Raw genomic sequence first — 24,682 nt, 5'->3', positions numbered from 1 at the left:
ACTGACCCAGACTGACCCAGACTGACCCGGACTGACCCAGACTGACCCAGACTGACCCAGACTGACCCAGACTGACCCAGACCGACCCGGACTGACCCAGACTGACCCTCACTCATCTGCTGATGCAGCCTTGCATGTGGCGTCAAGTCAAGGGGTCCAGGTCAACACACTGCAACACACTGCAGCACCAACACACTGGAACACACTGGAACACACTGCAGCACACTGGAACACACTGGAACACACTGGAACACACTGGAACACACTGGAACACACTGGAACACACTGCAGCACCAACACACTGCAACTGTTTGAAGTCTGACCTTCGTAGTCACAAATCTGACGACACGAACTTTAGACAGAAACAACATTTATTGTTGTTTGTTTTCAAAAGGCCACATGTCCCAGGTCAGTGCGCCAAGCTGTGTCACTCTGCGGAGCTGCTGGATGCTTATCAGTCCACAAGCTCACAGCCTGCAGACCTTCCTTTGAGCTCGTCTCCTCGTCTTCCTCAAACTGGATTCCTCTGAGCTGTTTTGATGAAGGCGTGCAGTGGGTTGACCTGTCCCCCGTCGGTGTGTCTGCTGCGTGCAGGCCTGGGTGTGACGTCCTCCGGGTGTGTCCGACGCTTCACCTCGGAGACGTGAAGGAAACGACTGTCACCGCCTTGTTTCTGCCAGCGCCTCTCCCCGCTGTCTGATCAGTTTCATCTTCTCTGAAATGTCTGAATCAACTCTGCTTTTTCACACTCAGCTCTTCCCTTCTCCTCACTTTCCACAGAAGAGAGCTAAGAAACTTGAGGGTGAAACTATTTATATCAGACATAGCAATTTAATGTTGGAGGTTTGTATCTGTTGAGCTTGTTTGCATCATATTTTCTGCCTGCATGAACATTCCGTTCGGCTCTCAGTGCACATCGGTGTCTTTCTCTCTGTTCTCTGCTTGGTTTTAGCTCAGCCCTAAAGGGTTTGCATGCACCCTTTTCCTCTCTGATTCTCATGCAAGTAGATTTCATTTGTTTTTTTTTTCATGAACTCTCATGACAGACATTCATGTGAGGAGCCATACATGATTGGGGAACTTTTTCAACATCAGTGTTTGCAGCATGAATTGTCTGATCTGCAGGTCACACACATCCACACACACACGACACATGAGCCACCAACAAAACAACCAGTTCCCCAGTCATGTATGTTCTGAGACGCTCCGCCCTGTGTGTGTGTGTGTGTGTGTGTGTGTGACCGTGAACTCCTCCAGTCTGTCGTCACGGCGCCGTTTGAAGCCTCAGAGCTTCACAGAAGAAGCGACTAATTCTTCACACGGCGTCCATAGAGAGAGGACGCCCTGAAGCTCTTGCAGTGCCGTGCACGTCTGCAGGAGTTCTTCTCGGGCCCCGTCTTCCCCTGCTGTTAACGCCAGTCTCCGGTGATCCGAGCACAGTGAGGAATCCTGAACACCAGGGACCAGTGGGCCTTCACTTCGCCCAGGTGGTCTGGGCCGCTTCCCGAGGCGGTCCGTCACGCATACGATGGAAAAGGTTTGATAGTGGGAACAGGAGCGGCGGAGCCAGGAAATAGGTAACGTCAAAGTTTACCAGCGGCGTGTAACACCTCGACTTCACCATGTGGAACATTTGGAACCGTCCAAAAGTCCAGTAGCTGTTCTTAGATCACCAGGATCAAAGCAAAACAGACCGACTGACATCACAGCTGCTCGCCGCGCCCTTTGACCTCTTGGCAAAGCGGTGAGGGGTAAGGGGTGAGTGGGTCCCGACCCGAAGCGGTGTAGACGGTACTGCGTCTGGCCTCGATGTGCTCGGATCACCAGGAACCTGCTTTAACGCCCGGTGGAAACGGCCCGGATGTCTGCGGTTCCACGTAGGTCCTGTCAGAACCCTCATCCTCTCGTTCCATCCGTCCGTCCCCTCAGCTCGTCCTCCCGCTGACGTTCCTCACAGCTTCTCCTCCGTCCGCCGGCTGACATGTTTCAAACACTCTTCATCTGCTTGAAGTTTGGTCATTTCTGGATCAGCCAGTACCGAAAGCAGCCCAGTCTCTCTGGACCTCCAGCAGCGCGGTTCCAGTCCGGGTCCATGTGTTCTGGTTCTGTTCTGGAAGGTTCTCCCCTCTGTGAAGACCACGGACAGTCTGGAGGCAGAGGTTTCAGGGGGGACCCAGGACGGTCCTGTCCTGAGCCTTTAGGGCTGGACTGTATTTCAGAGACTCAGAGACTCTCAGGGACTCTGTGGACCCGGTCCTGCTCAGGTCGAAGAACCTCGGTTCTCTGTAGAGGTGGACGCAGCACAGAGGGACACAGGGACATGGAAGAAGTCCAGTTCTCGGCTTCTCCCTCTTCTGGAACTTTCTGCAGTTTTTGACATTTAGGCAGAGTGAGATTGTGGGACAGTGTCCTGACTGTCCTGACTCCGTACTGTCTCCGTCCTGACACCGTCCTGACTGTCCTGACTCCGTCCTGACTGTCCTGACTCTGCACTGTCTCCATCCTGACGCCACCCTGACTTTGTCCAGAATCCGTTCTGACCGTCCTGTCTCCGTCCTGACGCTGTCCTGACCGTCCTGATGCCGTCCTGACCGTCCTGACCGTCCTCATGCTTTCCTGACTGTCCTGTTTCCGTCCTGACGCCATCCAGACCATCCTGTCTCCGTCCTGACCATCCTGACTGTCCTGTCTCTGTCCTGTCTCCTTCCTGTCTCCGTTGTGACTGTCCTGTTTACGTCGACGCCGTCCAGACCATCCTGTCCCCGCCCTGACTGTCCTGACCGTCCTGACTGTCCTGTCTCCATCCTGTCTCCGTCCTGACCGCCCTGACTGTCCTAACTGTCCTATCTCTGTCCTGTCTCCGTCCTGACTGTCCTGACCGTCCTGACCGTCCTGACCGTCCTGACTGTCCTGTCTCCATCCTGTCTCCGTCCTGACCGCCCTGACTGTCCTAACTGTCCTATCTCTGTCCTGTCTCCGTCCTGACTGTCCTGACCGTCCTGACTGTCCTGACCGTCCTGACCGTCCTGACCGTCCTGACTGTCCTGTCTCCATCCTGTCTCCGTCCTGACCGTCCTGACCGTCCTGACCGTCCTGACCGTCCTGACTGTCCTGACACCGTCCTGACTGTCCTGACTCCATCCTGACGCCACCCTGACTTTGTCCAGAATCCGTTCTGACCGTCCTGTTTCCGTCCTGACGCCATCCAGACCATCTTGTCTCCGTCCTGACCATCCTGACTGTCCTGTCTCTGTCCTGTCTCCTTCCTGTCTCCGTCCTGACTGTCCTGACTGTCCTGACTGTCCTGTCTCTGTCCTGTCTCGGGTTGGAGCTGTGCTGCCTTCGGTTCTGGATGAAACAGATGAAAACTTCTGCGCTCTGCAGCAGAAGTGAATCTCGGCACAGTGGAAGAGTGGAGGAACCACCAGAAGCTTCCATTTCAGATTTGCTTTAAGATTTTTATTTCTGCAAACCAACATTAATGAAAGCACCACAGAGGAACTCCTTTAAAACTTCTGCGTTCAGTTCTTCAGCAGTTTTTGAAACGTTCTGAATCTGAGGGTGAAGATAGTCGTGGAACGAGTCTCGTTGTGTTTGAGACGTTTCATTGGTCCGTGAACCCTTCAGCCTCACTGCTCCAGCAGCTGTCCCTCACCTGTCCTTCACCTGTGGATGTGTCCCGCTGTCCCGCTGTCCCGCCGCCCCGCCACCCCGCCGTCCCGCTCTGACTGTTCTGCTTCTGTTGAAGGATCTGGATAAAACCCAGACGGAGATCATGCGTCACCACACCAGCATCAGCGAGCTGAAGAGGAGCTTCATGGAGTCGGTCCCGGAGCCCCGGCCCAGCGAGTGGGACAAGCGCCTGTCCACCAACTCGCCGTTCCGCACGGCGAGCATCAACGGCCAGCTGCAGCCGGCGGTAAGGACGATCGCAGAGTGCTCAGACTGACCCTGCTCACAGCTCGTGGCCTGCACGGCGGTTCGCTCGGCCGGCAGCTTCTGAGCTTCACGCCCCGCCGAGGTCTGCCAGGCGCCATGAGGGACGCCATTCTGAACCCGTCCAACACCAGGACACCAAGCGTTTACAGTTCCATCGCTTAAATTGTACTGAAGTACATGTAAAAGTACCGGTGTGAGAAAATTGCTTCAGTAAAAGTACAGATTACTCTTCTCAGACACTGCTCAGAGTACTGATTACTTTTTAACCAATGGATGTTCTACTGCATCACCAGGAGCAGCCATTTCATCCAATTCACCTGAGATAAGATCTACGTTCAAAACACTTTACTCGGATGAACAATGTAGAGAAAAAGTTACAGTAGTTACAAGTATTTCTTCTTACTTCCAATTTTTAAATTGTAATGTTAAAATCCTTTGATGCTGGTGTAGCATTACATAGTTACAATTAATGGACATATTCGAATATGTACATGAAATTAATCAAACTGATGATCAGACGCCGCCGTCCTCCCGGAAAAGGAGTGTTCAACCTGTGGCTCTGGAGCCACATGTGACTCTTTAGTCTCTCTGTAGCGGCTCCACGAAGCTTTCACGTTATACACACACATATAGTTTCACATCACTGTGCTATTCAAAATGAGTCGTTCAAAAGTGACAATCCCGTGAAATATCTGCATTGCGCAACTCAACATGATGTAGTTACACATGCCAGGTCTTTAGGTGCTTCTGCATCTCTTCCACTTGGCCGTCCAGGGCGGTGGGAGAAGCGTCAGTATGGAGCCCTGCAGAGTGACTGGCTGGTAGCGGCTAAGCTAGCATGTTGCCATATGTGTCCAGAGATCATGTGTGTGTCTTTTAGCTCTGCAGAGGGTCGACACAGCGCTGCTCACGAAGGCTCTTCCGCTGATTTCTGTGTTGGCTAACAGCTAAGCTAACAGCTGACTGACGTGTTGCTAAGCTAACAGCATGCTGCCTGTAGGCGAGCTTCTCTAGAAGCTAAGCTAGCTCCAGGAGCCTGTTCTTGCTGCTCTCTGCACGTCATCCTGGAGGACGGCGTGGCGTCTTTTCCTCAACCGCCATCTTTCTGAAGGGTGAAACAAACAGAAGACCATGGAGACTTCTGCCGCTGCAGCGCTTCAGGCTCCCATTAGCACGGCGGCTGCAGTCTGGGGGTGTGTTAAATCCACAGAAGCACCGGGAACAGGGCGAACTGTACGAGCTGTGGATCTGTTTGACCCTCCGTCACGACTGCGAGGCTCGCGCCGTGAAAAGTCGTGGATGTCCGTCCTGGAGAGTAGCTTAGCCAGCACAGCCATGACCAGACGGCGGCAAAGACGCACATGAAAAGGTCTGAATATGAATTCAAATGGCGGCTGTAGCTAACAGTCGACGCCAGTAGATGACAGTAGACTACAGTTGCTTGCAGTAGATTGCAGTTGATTGCGATAGATTACAGTTGATCAGAGTTGATCACAGTAGATATCAGTAGATTACATTTGATCACAGTAGATCTGTTTGTGTCAGTGGAACCCAGTTGATTACAGTAGATCAAAATAGGTCAAAGTTGATCACAGTATATGCCAGTAGAGTACAGTTGGTCAGAGTAGATCACAGTTGATGTCATTACATTACGGTAGATGCCAGTAGATTACAGTTGATTACAGTCAATTACAGTTGATGCCAGTAGATCACAGTTGATTACAGAAGATGCCAGTACAGTTGATCACAGTAAATCAAAGTGGATTAGTGGATTACAGTTAATGCCAGTAGATCACAGTTGATTACAATAGATGCCATTATATTACAGGAGCTACCAGTAGATGCCAGTAGATTACAGTTTATGTCAATAGATCCCAGTAGATGACAGTAGGTCACAGCTGATTACCATAGATTACAGTAGATTAAAATTACATGATCGACAAAAACACTAATTAAAGTACAAGTAGCCAAAAAGTCTACTGACTCACAGTAATGTGAGTCTTTTAATTCCTCACTTCCACTCCTGATGTGTAGATTTCCTCGGGTTCGCGCTCAGACAGTGATCTGGCTCATTTCAGACTCCTGCCTCATACTGCAGATTGTTCTGGACGGTTCTCCTCAAACCCCGAACCGTCCGGTCCACAGCGGGGAATCAGACGTCTTTTATTTTGGAGAAATCCAGCCCGTCGATCAGCGACGGCCCGGAGCGTCTGTGTGAGAGTGAGAGACTGAAGCTGCTCTGCAGCAGGTCGGAAACGTCACCTCCCGGTTCTGATCCGGTTCTGATCCGGTGCTGAGGAGCAGCGAGCTGGACTGAGGGAGTTCTGCCGATCCTCCACCGGGTGGTGCTGTTCTCCACCTCATCCCACAGCTTTGAGCCTCACTGGAGCTGCCGGTGCTGCGGTCACATGTTCGATCCCCTCGCGTGCACGTGCCAGACGGCCTGTGCACGGCAACACTCGTGCTGAGTGTCCGCTTCGGGCTTCACGCCATCTCGATCTCAGTATGCTTCAAACCGGCTGGTTCCGGTCCCGGGACTCATGAAGGCGGCTGAGAGCAGGGAGGAGAAGCACATGGAAGGTTCAGCAGACATTCGTGATCGCATAACTGCTGTGTGCTTCATTAAGTGAGATTGTGACACACTCAGGTACACACAGATACACACTGGCAGCAGAGAACCGGGGAACTGGGAGTTTGCACAGTAGCTCCTACCGAGCAGAGCAGCAGAGCAGACATTGGGTGACGGTGTGTCCAGAGCTGTGACCTGAACTCTGACGGTACGTAAACGGCATCCGGACTGTAACTTCAGGATCTGACACTGGTGCGGTTGTGCTCTGAGGACAGGGCTCTGTCTCACCTGGACTGGGTTGGAACCGGACTTTCATTTACTGCGTCGCTCGGTTCTCTTCAGTCTCTGGTCTTGACTGGTGTTCTGTGAAGAACCTGACCTGGAGGTGCAGGACTCCTGTGAGTCAGCATGAGCAGTGGAAACATGAAACATGGCTCAGTGCAGTTTGACTGGGTGACGATGATGATGATGATGATGATGGTAAATGGTAAATGGACTACATTTATACAGCACTTTTTCATCTGCATTAGCAGAGACCAAAGCGCTTTACACTGCATTATCACATTCACCCATTCACACACACATTCACACACCGGCGGAGGCGGCTGCCATGCAAGGCGCTCAGTCCGTCCACCGGGGGCAATTCAGGGTTCAGTGTCTTGCCCAAGGACACTTCGACATGCAGACATGATGATGATGATGATGATGATGATGATGAGCGGTACGCCACACAGCCTGGGCAGACAGATGAAACATGGATGGGGGAGGAGCCCAGTGAGACCAGTCCAAGTCCAATAAAAGTCTCCTGTCGGTCCGTTTTGTGGACTGGAGCTGCCGACGCACCAATATGAACATTTTCACCAACACCGATATTAATACTGTGCTTACGGCCCAATATTTACAGGTATCAATACTGATAGAAAGCTCTCTCTCTAGTTGGACCCACCTGATAATCTAAACATTTTGCTGGTTTGTCTCATGTTTACATGTCGTAATTCACCTTTAGTCCTCAGTCAAACTTAACTTCTCTTAAACGGAAAACCCAATTCAGAATGAAATGATTATTCTGAATTAAAATTCATTTCAAGTAAAGTATCTGGTTAATTCAGAGCTTGAATCTGAATTAAATAATTCCTCCAGCATCCAGCGTTAAGTTGATTCCAGTCGTTCTGCTCATGATCGATACATCCTGTCATGATGACACACGTGTTCCAAGATGGCCGCCTGAAGCAAGCCCAGAGTATTTATGTAAAGCACCCGCAGAAGAAATGGATTTAATGAAGAGTGGATGGACGGAAGGATGTAAAGCTGTAGCATCAAAGTTACCCTAGAAAGAAAGAAAGAAAGAGAAAAGGAGCAGGAACTGGATTTTGTTAACTTCCTGTAGACATGAATACATCACGTCCTTCTCCCGTCCAATCAGAGTCCTTCACAACCCCCAGGTCTGAGGAGGCATTAAATGAAGGACAATTAAAACATTTTTTAGGTAAACCTCAATTTGGAATTAAACACCCCAGTGTAAACACAAGGGAGAATGCATTAATTCAGGATTATTTAATTCTGAAAAGTTAATTCAGAATTTAAAAAAAAGCCATCATGTAATTTTGGTGTTAAGAGTGTAGATAACTGGAACACACTTCAGATGAACTTCACATTCAAGACCCTGCTGGTTGTATTTCTGTAAGTTCAGTAGTTTTATTCTTTTCAGGGACTTCCTGTCCTGCAGGCTCCTGGTTTAGTTCAGTCTTGTTTCAGGGACTTCCTGGTTCCTGGTTTTACGGCTGTCTCCCGATGAGGCTGCTCTCAGAGCGGCTCAGTGAAGGACTCTGTCCCTGTCCCCTTGTTTGAAGCATACTGGCGGTCCTGGATCCGCCCCCCGCTGTGAACGGCTTCCTCACTGCTTCCTGTGCCGCCGGCTGCATGCCTGACCCCCTGCTGTGCCGGCATGTCTCCTGGCTGCTCTCACTCTGACAGACACGGCTGTCCAGAGGACTGACTCCGTCCCTCTCATCTGTCTCACCCTCAAACTCTCCTCCTCCCTCTATCTGTCCTTTCATGGATGTCTTTATGTGTCTCTCGAAACCTGTGTCCTGCCCCCCGCCCCCCCACACCCCCACCCCCCACCCCACCACCACCCAGTCTGGACCGGGGTCCCCTGCCAGACCCCCGTCCCCTCAGCCAGGACCACCCTGTCCTCGGGTCTGGTTCAGACCTCCCAGCTCTGAAGGCTCTGTGTCTCTCCCGGTTTCGGCCCCTCACGTTTCTAAATAGAGATAAATGACGGTGAAGCGCCGGGCTTCGCGCCGCCCCCCTCCCTCCACTCCGCTCACGCTCTGATTACCGACTGAGGAGCTCGTTGCTGTAATTACTCACCTAATCCTCCCTTCCTCTCCAGCACATCCACTGCTGCCTATTGACAGATGAATGAACCAGAGTAAAACGTGTTTTCTGGGATTAAATGAATCCGACTCTCCTTGTGTTTCTCATTCAGCTTTAAATTAACATCTGTTAAACCCTCCGAATGCTGAGATTCCAGTTTTTTGTGCTTCTTGGGTCTGTAACTGGACACATTCAAGACTCTTCAGCGTTTCATCAACGCTGACCTGGAGTGACCTCCTGTTCGTAGACCGGATCTCTCTTTCAGTCTTCCACAGGCTTTAGGAGCGTTTATGGGAATGCTGGACTGTTGATGTGGCAGGAGGAGAGGTCCAGGCACCCAGTCCCTGTCCTGCAGGAAATAGTAGGAGCAAAAACCAGTCCAGAATCCAGAACTCCAACTGCCCAAAATCAAGTCCAGAATCCAGAATCCAACTACCTAATTACAAGTCCAGAATCAAGCACTCGACCACTTAAAAGCAAGTCCAGAATCCAGGACCCAACTAAAAATGAGTCCAGAACCCAGAGGCTCTGCACCCTGTTCTCCAGCCCAACTGAAGACCTCATGTAGTCTGGAGGTCTGTAGCTGTGACTCTCGGTGGTTTTCCACGGCCCACCGCTTGGTGGCTGAGTTGCTGTTGTCCCCAGTGGCTTCAGTTTTTTTTCCAGTAAGACTAACAGCTGATCAGTAGCTGGACTAATTGATCAGGTCTCTGGAGTTCACTCAACTCATGACGGCCACTCATCCTGTAACAAGTGTTTGTAAAAAACTGTCTGAATCTGAGCTACTTCAGAAGTTACTGGAATTTGCAGAGCAAATACCTTTGGCAGTATAGAGCATATATCTCCTTCAATAGGCATTTTGAAACAAAAACAAAACGTTTCCATATCATAAAATACAAATCACAGCCATTACTTCATGGGACTGAGGTGAACTGCTGAACATTTCAAGGTGATAATTTTCACTACAACGCAGAACCTTCACCACTATGCTGGAGCAGCTGGAGAACAAAGAGGCAGAGTCTCTCCTTCTTTGAGGAAAAGTCATTTTGGATTCATCCGAAATCCATTAAAGAGCAAGAAGCATCGTTAATGTTCTTTCAGATTTCATTGCAACAAGCCCTGAGAAGTCATGCTACATGAGCACAGGCAGGCGGCGTCACACCGGAGAGGGAGCCTCGTGACGCCCTGCGGCGGTCATCCGGCCGAGGCGGGTTCCTCTCAGGTGTTTTCAGTCTGGAAACAGCCTGAGCCTCTATGATTCAGAGTCAAGTGAAAACGAACAGGAAATCTGAGAAATCTATATTTATTCAGAAGAGAAGAAGTGAGATTTACCATGGAGTTAAAACAACCATCTGATCCAACCACATCCGCCCCCTTTGTCCTCCTCGTCGTCCCTCATCCCCCTCAATCTCCTCCATCCGTCTCATCTTTCATCCCTCCGTCCTCTCTGTCCCCCTGTCTTCTTTGTCTCCCACTGTCCTCTCCTTCCCCCTGTCTGTCCCCTCTTCTTCTGTCGGTTCGCCGTGTCCCACGTGTCTGTTCATTGTTCTCTGTCTCTCTTGGTCTGGCCCTGCTGAGCACAGCGAGGGAGACGCTTCCTGTGTGGACGCCAGGTAAGAGCCTGCAGTCTGTCCCCAGCTCTGAGGACGGCGGCGCTGCTCAGACACGACTGCCTGCTGGAGGAAGACGAGCCGGAGAGCGATGTGGACTGGATCGATGATGATGATGATGAGGATGAAGAGGAGGAGGAGGAACGTGACCACGCCCACGGTCAGACTGTGAAGGTGGCCATCGACGTGCCGGAGGACCGGATGAGCCTGGTGAACCCGTGTGAGCTGAACCCGGCCCGTCTCACGCTGTCCCAGATGTCCTTCTTCCTGTCGGGGCTCCTGGTGACGGCGCTCACCATGCTGTGGCTGGCTTTCATCTGAGGAGAGCGTCCTCCGTCCGAGGAGAGCGTCCTCCATCTGAGGAGAGCGTCCTCTGTCTGAACAGAGCGCCCTCTGTCCTCCGTCTGAGGAGAGCGTCCTCCATCTGAGGAGAGCGTCCTCCATCTGAGGAGAGCGTCCTTCACCTGAGGGGAGCGTCCTCCGTCCGAGGAGAGCGTCCTCCGTCCGAGGAGAGCGTCCTCCATCCGAGCAGAGCGTCCTCCGTCCGAGGAGAGCGTCCTCCATCTGAGGAGAGCGTCCTCTGTCTGAGCAGAGCTTCCCCCGTCCGAGGAGAGCGTCCCCCGTCTGAGCAGAGTGTCCTCTGTCCTCCGTCTGAGGAGAACGTCCTCCATCTGAGGAGAGCGTCCTCCGTCCGAGGAGAGCGTCCTCCATCTGAGCAGAGCGTCCTTCGTCCGAGGAGAGCGTCCTCCGTCCGAGGAGAGCGTCCTCCATCTGAGGAGAACATCCTCCGTCTGAGGAGAGCGTCCCCCATCTGAGGAGAGTGTCCTCTGTCTGAAGAGAGCGTCCTCCATCTGAGCAGAGCGTCCTCCGTCTGAGGAGAGCATCCTGCTTCATCTGAGGAGAGTGTCCTGCTTCATCTGAGGAGAGCGTCCTCCGTCTGAGGAGAGCGTCCTCCGTCTGAGCAGAGCGTCCCCCGTCCGAGGAGAGCGTCCTCCGTCCGAGGAGAGCGTCCTCCGTCTGAGCACAGCGTCCCCCATCCGAGGAGAGCATTCTGCTCCATCTGAGGAGAGCATCCTGCTTCTTCTGATTAGAGCATCCTCAATCTGAGAAGAGTGTCCTTCATCTGAGGAGAGCGTCCTGCTTCATTTGAGGAGAGCACCCCCGTCTGAGGAGAGCGTGTCTTTATTGTGTTGTCCTTCAGACTAAACTCTCAGTCTGAGCTCTTCTGCTTGTTTGAAGGACTTGGACGGAGACGGGCAACATGGAGAACATGGAGCTCACTGACTGCCAGGGTTTGCTGCTCTGTACCGACCGTCTGTCACGTCATTATACCAACATTATTTATTATATTACATTATACCAACACTACTACTTCATTTTTACCCCCAATTTTAAAAAAGAATGCCACTATGTTGGTGTAGAAATGATTCAAAGGTTCCATTGGTTCTCATCTTCCTGTATTTAACAGTACATGTCTTGTTGTCCAGGTGGGAACCCGACCTGCCTGCTCCTCACATTGTGAACGGAGCAAAAACACCAGGAGAGCTGTGGTCAGGGTCAGCCTCATCACTCTGAACAGCTGACTCCTCGGTTCCAGGAGCGTTCCAACAGCAGAGCTTAAAGTTGGTCCGACATGACGAGTGGCTCCACAGAGGCCCAAACACTGTCTGATCAAGATGAGCTGTTCTCTCGGTTCTCTTTGGCTTCTGGGGCCCAGTTTTGGGTTGACAGTCAGACAGTCTGTAGATCCAGACCACAGCGTTCAGAAGAGCTGCCGGTGTGTCCTTCAGGCGTTCACACTGGCCTCCGTGTGAGCAGCTCACATGGCATCGTGCTTCCACCGTCTTCAGAGAGCCGGATCTCTCCAGGAAGGTGGAGTACAGGACCACATCCTGCTCTCAGGGAGCATCGGCCCACCGTACCACGCCTGAGTCCACACGGCTCTCCGGTAGGACGGCTCGTGTTTCCAGGTGTCTTGTGCTGTGGTTGATGCACTGGCTACAGGTGGCAGGTGAGACACCATGATGGTTTTTCCAGTCTTGCTTGTTTCCTTTTCATTTGTAGAAATGGAGGATTGGGGTCTCCTGTTCAAGAGAAACCTGGACTGGAACCTGAACGGCTTCATTGATGTCTGATGGACAGTTGAGGATCAGAACACTCAGGAGCATTGTGGAGCTTCTTTTAGCTGTTTAGTTGCTTAGTCTTGAAAGGTTTCCTTCAGGTGTGTCTTGTGGTGTTTGGCCCGGTACTAATTGGGTGTCAGATGCTTTGGAACAAAAGTTGGATTTCTTCTGGAGGAGATCTCTGGTGTGCTCATCAGCTCCAACAGGATCAAACTCTGGGACTGTCACAGCTTTGCTGTTTGGTTTTTTTAGTTTCCGCCATGATCATCACGATCTAGGCTGAACGTGGCATTGAGGTCTGCACTGCTCTGGTCCATATGGAGCCATCGTCTCGATTCCGCATCTCAATGAGGCACGGTGATCAGCCTGGAGCCCGTCAGCAGCTCCGCCGCCTCACGCTGCAGCAGGCCAAACTAACAGCCCGCATTGTGGTCAGCGGCTGTTTTCACACTGGGTGTGGTACGGCTGTGGTTTACTTGCAACACGCTGCAATGCAACGCATTGCGAGTGATTATCAGAGAGTCTGTTTTCTCCACATGCCACAGCCAGCACACAGGAAGTGGAGGAAGAAGCTGAAAATAGATACTTTTACAACTAAAACCCGTCCTGGAGGTCCTGAGCCACATGGTTCACACAGACGACAGTCCAGAACAGTTCTACACATCAGGAAGTCTTCTGTGTTGTTGTTATATTGTTGTTATGAATGTAACAATGATATGGACTCAGGTAGACCTTTAACTGTTTATTAATATGAACACCGAACTTACAACAACGATGAGTCTGAACATCAACTACGATACCGACAATGCCTTGTCTGCACTACAGGCCTTGTAGTTCGACATACACAACATGACACAACTAATGAAAAATTTGCTCGACACTCACTCAAAATGCAACTTTTTTATAACTCCCCGTCACCTTGTGGACCTTCTGGTCCTGCTGCTGCGCCTGTGACTGGTCCTGTGCTCCACTGTCCCAGTAAATAGCAGTTCTGCACATGCTCAGTAGAGGGACAATCAGACAAAACTTCCTCCAGAGTGTCATGATTCCCAGTCCATATTCTCCTGGTCCTGGTCCTAGTCTACATTCCCCCTGGTCCTGGTGCTGCTTCCAGTCCAGAGTCTCCTGGACTTGGTAGTTTTAGAGTTGACAGTCACCGTAACAACAATCCAACTTGGTGTTCTGTCCATATGAATGTCTGTGTTCTCTGTGTTAATGTTTGAGTGTGTTGTTCTCCATGTTCTCCATTGTTAATGTTTAGAACAGGGGTTTCTAACCCTGATTCCCTCAGAACCTCTGTCCCTGGTCTCTGGACTATGTCCAGAACTATGTTCCAGTTCTCTCCCTGGATCAACACACATGAATCCATGAACAGGCTCATGACTGAGCTTTGCTCGGTTCTTGGTGAGGACAGAATCAATTGTTCTATCTCATCTCTACTGCCCTCCAGAAGGCGGTGCTGAAAGCACAGAACATTCCCTTCACGCATGCACAGTTCGAGTATACAAACCAACAGGGTCACCTGAGACCCCAGAGCGGTGACCCTGGAGCGGTAATGAGTTCTGGTGTCTCCAGAGGTTCGGTTCCTCTTTTCTTCCTCTTTCTTCCGCTGGTTTGCTCTTTCCTTTGTTTGGAAACTGGTTGTTAGAAGGATTTATCCTTCACCTCTCCCAGCAGGAAGCTGATTGAATCTTTCGTTCATTTCTTTGTTTTTCGTTCATTTTTTCGATTAGCGTATGAGAGGGTGGATGGAAGAGGGAGTTGCCATACAGCCATTCCCTCTCCTGGACGTAGCTTCGTCTAACGTTCACTGGCCTGGTCTTGTGTCTGCTGTGTAGGCGGCGTCCGTACCCCCACCCTTCAGCTTATTGCACGTGGCTGATTTGCCTGATCAGGCGCAATGGAAGGCGCTCACCGTTGCACCACCTGTGAGGGACCCGCTACTGCAACAGCCTACTTCAGAGGTTGTCCTCTGAGAGTTGGCTGAGATGAGATCCTGTTTGTTTGGACAGCAACCTGCCACTCCCTAGGAAACCCCAAGCTGTGGGTCCCTCTTGGGGCCCCTTGGGATGAAAGGGCCCGAGACTGACATCCTTAGGCTAGTCATCATCGTACCTTTCAGCACCGGGTGGTCATGAGGGATGAAATATAACAAAAGTTACAAATGTTCTACGGTCCTATGAATCCTGGATGACCGCCAGAGTGTTCTGGCACTCAGAATCATGGTGATCACGTGAGAAGATTCTGTAGGAAATTAACCTGTGGTGACACCAGACACCGTACTCGAACTGTGCATGCACCAATGGAACGTTCCATGCTTTCAGCACCGCCGTCTGGCGGTCACCTGGGATTCACTGTAGTTACATCTGTAACTTTTGATTCAGGTGTGCTGGAGCAGAGGGAAATGAAGAACATGCTGGACAAGGGTTCCAGGAACTGGGTCGGAGACCGCTGGTTTGCAGTGTATTGTTCTCTGCAGCAAGTGTGTGTGGCTTCATTACAAAAACTCACACGTTTTCAAAACATTTCTGAGTGAATGAAAAACTTCTGCAACGAAAACTGGAAGCGGGGCCTGAATGGAGGAGCGTCCGTCCTCCCAGACTTCATCAGCACTGTGCTGAACTTGGTCTCATCCTCGCTGTCGGTCAGTCGTCTGTCTTTCAAGTCAGTCCCACATTCTGCTGCATGAGCAGGCTTCTGGTGCACACCCAGTATCTCTGGGTTTGATGTGAGAAACGACAGTTCAACTCATGAAACGACGGGAACACCATCCCTGTTCACACTCATCCATCGTGTCTGGTGGAACGACATGTTAGTCTGCCAGAAAGAGCGTTTCTTCATTTGGATGTCTGTCTGTGGCTGAGGCCGATCTCTTCAGACAATGAACTCATGGTTTCAGCAGCAGCCTGGACTATTGGACGTATTTTCGAGCAGAGTCAGGATGACACACTCCGAGGAGAGGCAGGGTGGATTCATGTCTGAACGACGCAGCGGACATTAACTCTGAAAATAAAGTCAATGTCTCTGGTCTGTAGACAGACTCTAAACGCACTGCTCATCCCTCCATATGTAGCTTGACACAAAATGTGTTTAAAACACCTTTGAGAACCATCAGGACTGAATCTCCTCAACAGTCCGGGCCTCTGAACCAGGGAACAGGATTCATGTGTACATTTGTGGCAGACGGAGCAGACCTTCATCCTCCAGCTGAATGGAATCAGGACTGTAGGTTCAGTGAAATGACGTGTCTCCAGATGCTGCTGCAGTCAGAACATTAAGAACAAGACGTGCAGTTATTGGAAAGACAGTAATAATCAAGTGTCAGTGTGGATTTTCTGTTCTTCTGGGTCACATTCTGGTTGTGATACTGTTTCTGTGAGGCACAGAGATAAATCCACGCTGAACATTGGCTCATGGTTCCAGAAAGCCTGAATGAGTAACCTAGACAGAGATAGACTCAGAAACACCCTTTTCTCAGCTCTACAGGGGCTTTTAGACCGGCTGAGGTTCAGGACTAAGACTATCCAGGAGTGTACTACTGTTGGAGCGCTGACAACTCTGTGAAAGTGTTGATGAACCGGACGGTGGGATGTTGAAACCACCGCTTGGCCTGACAGTATGCTCTGAAGCGTCACTTCAGAGTTCCTCACTGCTGCTTCAACTTTCAGGAAGAATGGTCCTGAACCGAATGAGCAGTGGAAACATGAACATCTGGAGGAGCTCCCTCCAAAGGCCAAACAGCAAGATGTTCCTCTGCTTCATCATATCACAGCCAGAGAAATCTGACAATCCATCTGTCTTTATTCTGCACTGTAAACTTTCACTTTTGGGTTTTCTTTCAGACAAACCAACTAAAAGATGGAAGAATGTTCAGTCAGTATCCGGATATACAGTAAAGTCTGTTTTAATGCTGCTCATGCAGTCAGTTCTCTGATCAGGACTGAGTTCGAGCCTGAGTAGAGCAGATATATTTAAATATATATTGAAATAGTCTTAATGAGACCGATGTGTGTGACTTCTCGGATTTCTGTCCTCTGTTGTGTTTATGTCTGTCTCCACACTCCACGTCCAGAGCAGACGTCTCTTGTCTCTTTAGTCTCTGGGAGTTTGAAACGTCCGTCACTTTAATCTGAGCTGATTCCTGTTTGGGGGCTTGGCTCTGCTGCCTGTGGTCCCATACGTTGGCTTTGTTTGTGAAATTATTCATCACTGTTTGAAAATACATCTGAGCTCTGGTTTGTTGTATTTCATTTGCATTTCTGTTCTCTTCATCTTTGTTTTGTTTTAGTGAAAAAGCTGCAGAACTTCAGTCAAGCAATGTTTATGTTCCAGTGTTTTGATGTGGCTGAAGTTAGACTGGCTTCAGTAAAATGACCTTCTCAGTTTAATTAAAATCAGCAGAGGAGTGAAACAACAGTTAGCTCTGCAGACATCCTTCAGAGAAGAAGCCACACACACACACACACGTACACACACACACACACACACACACACACAGCCTGCGTGTTACAGACATTGGTTTCTCTTACTAGATTTTAAGCAGCAGTCGACGCACATGAAGAGCAACACTTTGGATTCAGTACGTTGGAGTCTTACTGGAGGAGCATCCACCACCAGTCCAACTGTAAAACAGACCGTTCAGCAGCTCCAGGGTTCTAAACTGATGAGTCCAGACAGTTTTTTCACAGCATTATATCAGATCATAGGCTTAAAGTTTTGATGGATTTCAGTTAAAATCGTTTTTAGTCTAATTGGCGCCCTTCACATGGCTTCAAAGGTCAGAATCCCAGTCCACCGCCCTGCGGCGGAAACTCGTCCAGCTTCTTCGTTTGGCTCATGACCCTGTGGCGAGGTGACCGCCTGTCCTGCTCTGGCTGCAACAGCTTTTCAGCGTGGTTTCCACCATCTTCAAACCCATAGCTAACAGCTGGCTAAGCTAACAGCTGAGTGACCGGGCTAAGTTAACAGCTGAGTGACCTGGCTAAGCTAACAGCTGAGTGACTGGGCTAAGCTAACAGCTGACTGACGCTGACCTGGTGGCCTAACAATGGCTGTTGTGTGTTTTTTTCTTTGCATCTCATCGAGCTGTAGCAGGAATTACTCAGTGAATGAGTTATTATTATTATTTTTTTTAAGTGAATGAGTTAATGACTCATGAGTCACGTCAGCAAGGTGATTCATGGCTTTTAAACAATTCGTTCACATTTTAATACCACTCGGCGGGATGCGATCTCAACGTCTTGGAATGGTGGAACAGAGATAAGAACGCTGTGCGCCCTGGACAGAACGGGCTGGCGGTCAGTCAGCTGACCATGTGAGATGGTAGGAATGTAGACAGAGAAGTTTCTGTTACCACCCGGCCTCGACACGGCCCCAGACCAGTAGCTCACTGGAGCTGCATGCCCGATCCACAGCAGTCTGCCATGGAGATCCACCTCTTATTCTGTCCTACTGGTAGAGGAAGATCTAAACTTCTCCGTCAGCATATCAGCAAGAAAACCACAACATGCTCAGCTGTAATGAGAACCATCACCATAAACCACAAAACCAACGTCTGTGTGGGGACCGCACAGCAGTCTTTCCATCAACGTGAAATATGCACTCACCAGCCATTTCATTAGGAACACCTTGCTAGGAACATGTTTAGCTCCTTCTCACTTCAGAACTCGGTTAATTCCTGGTCTCATAGATTGAATACGATTCTGAAATGTTCCTCAGTGGTTCTGCTCCACATCAACTTGACAACTTCTTCCAGTAGCTGCAGATTTGTGGTGAGAAGGTCATGATGTGAAGGTTCCCGTTCCTCTGCTGGACTGACTTCTGGGACTGTGGAGGTCTTCACAGTCCAGAGAACTCATCTTCATGTTCCAGAAACCAGCCCGAGATGGTTTGATCTCCATCAGAAGACGGTCCACTGTGGTCAACAAGGGATGGACATCCACAGGTAGACTGTGGGGTTTTATGTGGTCTCCATCCAGTCTGTCCGTTGACCTCTGACCCCTTTCTGTCCCAGAGAACTGCTGCACTCTGCAGATCGTCTCTGGTTCTCTTTCTTCTCTGGAAACCTGGAGAAGGTTGGAGTGGAGATCCAGCAGATCAGATACTCAGACCGAGAACCTTGACGGTTCCGACTCACTTCTCTTCACCATCCTCATCCTCAGTTTGACTTCAGCAGCTGGTCTTCATCATGTCGACCCGCAGAGGTCGGAGTTCAGTTCAATAGGTCAATCTAATACAGTGACTGGTGAGTGTCTATATTAGTGTGACGTAAAGAAACTAAATATTTAGAATCAACCTGATGATGAATCTGAAGAGGTGTTCTTGGCTGTCGGCTCATTCCGTGTTGGTAAGCTCACATTTTGATATTGGAAGATCTTGGTTGTGTTTCCAGTTGACTGGTTTGATGGCTGACTTGTGACGTGTTGTAACTGAAACTTAAGGCTTGTTGCTTTTTGTCTGATCCCTCCAGTCTCCTCTGCTAAAGACCCAGACAATCACTATCTCAGACGTCACCAACTCAGTAAGAGGAACTGTCTCCTACCCGGACGTCCCCTTAGTTCACACTGAAACCAAGACCATCACATACGAGTCAGCACAGGTGAGGGGAATCCAGGGGACGGCGTCAGACCCCAAACAGTCACAGCATTGCTCAAAGGGGACCTATTCTGCCCATTTTCAGTATTTTCAACAGTTTAGAAGTCTATGAGGTGAACATGATGAAGGTCCTTCATTAAATCACCACATTCAGCCTTTGTCAACCTCCTCTTTCAGGATATTTGAGCCTGTCTGCATGCAGCTCTGAGTCCTTGAATGATAAAAATCTTATCATATGAGAGACACAACGTTTAAATCACGCGTTGCAACATCACACATTTCACAGAAAATGTGGAAAAGCACAATAGGTCCCCTTCAAACACATAACTGTTGACACTTGTACATCTCAGAGATTCATTTTATTTTTTTATTATTTTTTTTAGTTATACTTTATTTTGGTGTGTGCTTGTCTGCCTGATGATTTGGTTGCTCCATGGCTGACTGGACCTGTTTATACAGATACATGCTTATATATGTAACACACACACATAGACATTCATGTTCAGTGTTAATGCAGGCGTTGCTTTTCCATCCATATCAGAGTGTTCTTCAATGCACTGATTTTCTCAGTGGTTAAATCCCAACATTAAATTAACAAAGTTCAGAGTAGTCCCTTCACTAGTTCTCAATCCCAGAACAACAAACTAAAATGTCCTCCAGCAGGACATCACGGTTTGCTCCACCCTCAGAGCACCACCTCCTTACCAGGAGACGACGTAGTGAGTTACTGCAGCTCCTTGAGCTTCTGTTTCTGACAGGAACCAGGAAAATGTTGAAAATGCTGTCATTTGCATGTCCGGCCACTAGTGGGCGCTGTGTTTTAATGTTAAAGGTGCATGCAGACAGAGAGGAGCAGGAGGTGGCGCTGTCAGCTGCTTTCCTCCGGCCTTCTGCATGGTGTAACTCCACTCAGCGTCTGGAGAGAGGAAATGTTCTCCCTGTATGCAGATGACGCTGGACTAAATGTTCTCTGCTGTTAAACTATGCAGAATGAAGAAAACAAGTCATTATAACTTCTCCTCTGCTCATACCTGGACAGAAAAACTATGGACTGTGACCGTAGAGCTCATGAGCAGAGCATGTTTCACAACAGCTGAGTTTGCTTTTAGAGGCAGAAGAGGCAAAAACTGAACATTTCCACTTGAAAACATTCGGACGTTCAGCCTAAAACACTTCAAGGATGAGAACCTTGTTCCTGTTCCTGCTCCCAATAGATCCATCAGCGGCACTGAACCTGTTTGACCCTCAAGTTAGTGTCTAAACGAGGTTGGACTTCCTGACGATACACGTTCTCTCGCTGTCTGTGGAGCCTTGGAGCTCAGCGATGATCCGTCTTGATGATCAGCTGATAACTCTCCAATTAGAATATCATGTGGATTCAAAGCTCTTTCAACAGACGGTATCAGATGTTGACTACTGGCAGGCTGAATGGTCTTCCTTCAGTTTCCTGTTACTATTTTGAGATAAATTCTGTTTTTATTATGAAATAATAATGACTTATACCGGGTTTCAGGGACTTGGTTTGTTTTGTTGCCACAGCTCATTCAGTTAAAACGTCCTGATCATTCTACTTTGCAGTCCCTCAGTCTTGTAGCAGCCTGTTGATGTCAAAATGTTCCCATGCATGTTTTTCTCGCTGCCACTGTGAGAGCCGACACTCACGTCATCCATAACGGATCCCACCCTGCTCACCTGGTCCAGGGTCAGTGTGTTTGGGATCCATATGTCACAGCAGGAGTATTCCTGTCAACAGCTGGGTCAGTGAGACCTCGATGTCCTCAGATAGACGTCCAGGGTTGTGGAGGTTTGAAAGACCTCTACAGTGCTTGAAAGAGAGCTGGGGAAGGCAGAGGACTCGCTTCATTGGCCCAACTTCCAGGTCAGGGTTGAGAATACGCTGACGAATCAATCTACTCAAACCAGCTTTACCTGCTGGAACTGGAATGATGAGGAGCGTTTGACCGGTCCACAGTCCAGAGCATCACATACCAAACATCTGCTAAACATTGGAGACGCTGAGCTCCTGAGACACTTCCTAGTTTCTATATCAAGTGTCATCAAGCAACTCTCATCTCTTCCTCACTTGCTCCTCACTTCTCAGGTTCCGACAGGTTTCCTCTGAACTCCGCCTTCATCAGCCTGGCGTTGAGACATGAGACATGAACGCGTCTTGACTGTCTGTCCCGGCTGTGACTGACTGGACTGTCTCTGATTTGACCGGCACTTCCTTGTGTAACTCTCAGAAGGTGTCTCTCCCACAGCCGGTGGACAACGTGGCCGAGAGGGACTCGGGAGTCCTGCTGAGTGCCCAGACCATCACCTCCGAGACCATCAGCACCACCACCACCACCCAGATCACCAAGGTGAGCGCCGGGCGCCGGCCCCGTCCAGACTCCTGCTCCGGAACCAGGACGGACATGACGGTGTTCTGCTTTCAGACGGTGAAGGGAGGGATCTCAGAGACTCGCATCGAGAAGAGGATCGTCATCACTGGAGACACTGAAATCGATCACGACAAGGTGAGGACGACGGGAGGAGTCCAGTCTGGACCTCCTCCGGGTCTCACTGCAGGCTCTGGTCTCTGGAGGAGGTCCTGGTCATACCGCCAGAGAAGAAGAAGGAGAAGAAGAAGAAGAAGAAGAAGAAGAAGAAGAAGAAGACACAAACACAACACAGCAAGGGCGAGAGTGTGAACCTGCAGGCCTGCAGACACACCTCCACCTACATGCACCTACATGCACCTATATCTACCAACCTCCACCCACATCCACCATCCGGAGGTCAGAGGGCAGACTGAAGCTCAGCAGAGGTTAATGGAGTCAGCTTGACAGAGCATGGTCCAACAAGAGAAAGAGGGAAGATTACTTACAGTCAACGGTTCACAATATTCAGAATGGTATAATGGAGGATTAGTTGACGCTAAAGAGCAATTGCTTGTGTGTGTGTGTGTGTGTGTGTGTGTGTGTGTGTGTTCTCGTATTTCTATCCTTGTTGGGGCCAAATGTCCCCACAAGGATAGCAAAACGTGGAACGACGTGCCTTGTGGGGACCTTTTTCCGGTCCTAAGTAGGAGAAACAGTGTTTTCTTGACCATGTTGTTGTTACTGAAAAAAGTAAAAGTGCAAAAACATTTCTTTAGGGTTAGGCTTTGTTGTGGTGTGGGTTAGGGTTAGGGTAAGGGTCAGGGTTTGGGGCTAGACATGAATGGGAGTCAATGGAAGGTCCCCACAAGGATAGAAATACGAGACTTTGTGTGTGTGTGTGTGTGTGTGTGTGTGTGTGTGTGTGTGTGTGTGTGTGTGAGAGAGAGAGAGAGACTCATTGTAACTGAACTGATGTTGTCTCTGTTCCTCCTCAGGCTTTGGCTCAGGCCATTAAAGAGGCCAAAGAGCAGCATCCAGACATGTCAGTCACCAAAGTGGTGGTTCACCAGGAAACAGAAATCAGCCCGGAGTGAGCCCAGCCGGTCCTCTGGAGGGTGAGTGGCGACCGGACAGTTCTCACACTCACACTGACCACGTGAATAAAGACAAGGCTTTACCATGAGTTTCATGAAAAAGTGTTTGAAGAGCTTCATCTATTCTGGTGAATGAAAACTAAACTTCTGGCTCAATAAAAAGCTCAAAATGTAATGATTTGATTGACACTGGAACGTAGCCTGCTCAGCCTAGCAGAGCGGAACTGAAAGCATCCTGTCAGCTGCACATTTCCCGTGAAGAAGCTTCGACGTTAAACCTGTATTTTCGGTAATGATACAGAGCAAAGTGAAATTTACACATTTCCCAAACAGTTATTACTTTTATAATAACTGTTTATTATAATTATTATATTCTCCAACTGTGGCCAACATGGAATTAGGATCATTTGTCAAATTTTAAGTTATCATTAGCTACAAACAATGTGTGTGTGTGTGTGTGTGTGTGTGTGTGTGTGTGTGTGTGTGTGTGTGTGTGTGTGTGTCCTTTTATCAGTGTAATGACACCATGAACACACACTCGGCTGAGGAGACTAAACACACTGAACAGAATGATCTAAACACGCTGATGGAATAATGACACACGTTATTTTTAGACCTACGAGTCCCGCTGTGAGTGCACGTGCATGTGCACATGTGCGTGCATGTGTGCTGTAAATGCCGGGGCGCCCACGTGGTTGGCTCGCGGTCTTGTTTTTTGGGCCCCGGCCGACTCTGAGCTGTTTGTCCGGGACGTAAACAGCAGGCGGACCACCTACTGAGTCCATGAGGCGCCCGGAGGGGGAAGAGGCCCTCAGTGCGGTCTGGCAGGCAGAGTGACGGACGCTGCAGATACGAAGCAGTTGCGACGGTTGCGGTGACTCTGAGCACCGGACCTCCAGAGCATGACGGCGTTGCTGGTTTTGGTCATCAGATAATCACTCCTCCCGTTAGACATGCTGAAATTCTGATGCACTGTTTTAAGCTCACACAGCCTGTGAGTCAGTACTGAGGGTCAACCCCTGCAGCCTCTCTCCATCAGAGTGGAGACAGTCTCAAACACTAGTCTGTTATCTGGATGACTGCCGTCTGCTCAGAACATTCCAGAACTTTAATGTAAATACCGATGGTCGAACCTGAAGCACAGCGTCACAACCAGACCTGACTGGTCAACAGACTTCCTCCAACAACACAGAAGCCCAGGAGGAACATGAAGTCCCGGGTTACTGAACACAGTCTGAAGCAGGACAAGACGTTTGTTTCCAAACTCAGCATCATGGTGTAGCTTCAGAACGTGGCCAGCGGGCGGCGCTGTGGAGCACGGCGGAGGCACCATCATGCTGACGGGGAGTTTGGAGTCTCCCAGGGTGAAGCACGAGGACTTCATCCGTCCATCTCTCCACGTCCTCATCCTGCTGGAGTCGGGGTCCAGTCAGGCTGAAGACAGGTCCACCTGGACAGGGAGCTGTCCATCACAGAGACACTGAGACACGCTGGGACACACTGGGACTCTCAGAGACACTGAGACACACAGGTGAAACAGGTGTGGGACCACCTCGGGTGTTTTCTCTCACCAGGTGGAAAGGGGTCCAGAGGGTCTTGGACTGAGGTCCGTCTCACTGTGAGGTGTGTGGCTGGACGTCTTGCTTCAGTCCTTCAGATCTCAGCTGGTTTGTTTCTTCCGTCTGTCTTTGCAGGCCTCTCAACTTGCCGTCCGTCCGTCCGTCCGTCCCCTCGTGTGTCCACCGCACCGTTACCTCGGCGCCCGTCGTACCAGCAGCCCCGCCCCCCACGTGCACCGCCTCCACCCCGGGACACCGCGTGCAGCGCCCTGACCTTTGACCTCCTCCGGGACGCCGGGTCACCAGAGCACCCCAAGAAGCTTCTCAGTATTTCCCACAATCCCCTCTGGTTCCATTGACTGGATGAAAAAGATCTTTTTTAAAGAAAACATCAAGTAAGCGTTGTGGATTCTAAGAAAACCTAAAACCACGAAGGGCATTCGGTCTTTTAG

General features: G+C 49.9%; 1 protein-coding gene across 1 annotated transcript in view; it reads left to right on the top strand.

Moving 5' to 3' along the window:
• The window catches only part of LOC115409611 (protein 4.1-like), a 51,118-nt gene extending 26,650 nt beyond the window's left edge, over positions 1 to 24,468 (top strand). Inside the window, exons 15-21 of the mRNA XM_030120852.1 lie at positions 781 to 843; positions 3,749 to 3,919; positions 19,090 to 19,218; positions 21,476 to 21,577; positions 21,653 to 21,733; positions 22,573 to 22,692; positions 24,366 to 24,468. Of these exons, the coding sequence (XP_029976712.1) occupies positions 781 to 843; positions 3,749 to 3,919; positions 19,090 to 19,218; positions 21,476 to 21,577; positions 21,653 to 21,733; positions 22,573 to 22,671 (645 nt within the window). The 3' untranslated portion in view covers positions 22,672 to 22,692; positions 24,366 to 24,468. The remainder of the gene's footprint in view (positions 1 to 780; positions 844 to 3,748; positions 3,920 to 19,089; positions 19,219 to 21,475; positions 21,578 to 21,652; positions 21,734 to 22,572; positions 22,693 to 24,365) is intronic.
• Positions 24,469 to 24,682: the final 214 nt, after the last annotated feature.

The sequence above is a fragment of the Salarias fasciatus genome, chromosome 22 (assembly GCF_902148845.1).
Source record: "Salarias fasciatus chromosome 22, fSalaFa1.1, whole genome shotgun sequence".
NCBI classification, from domain to species: domain Eukaryota; kingdom Metazoa; phylum Chordata; class Actinopteri; order Blenniiformes; family Blenniidae; genus Salarias; species Salarias fasciatus.
This window is presented reverse-complemented; position numbering and strand designations above follow the sequence as displayed.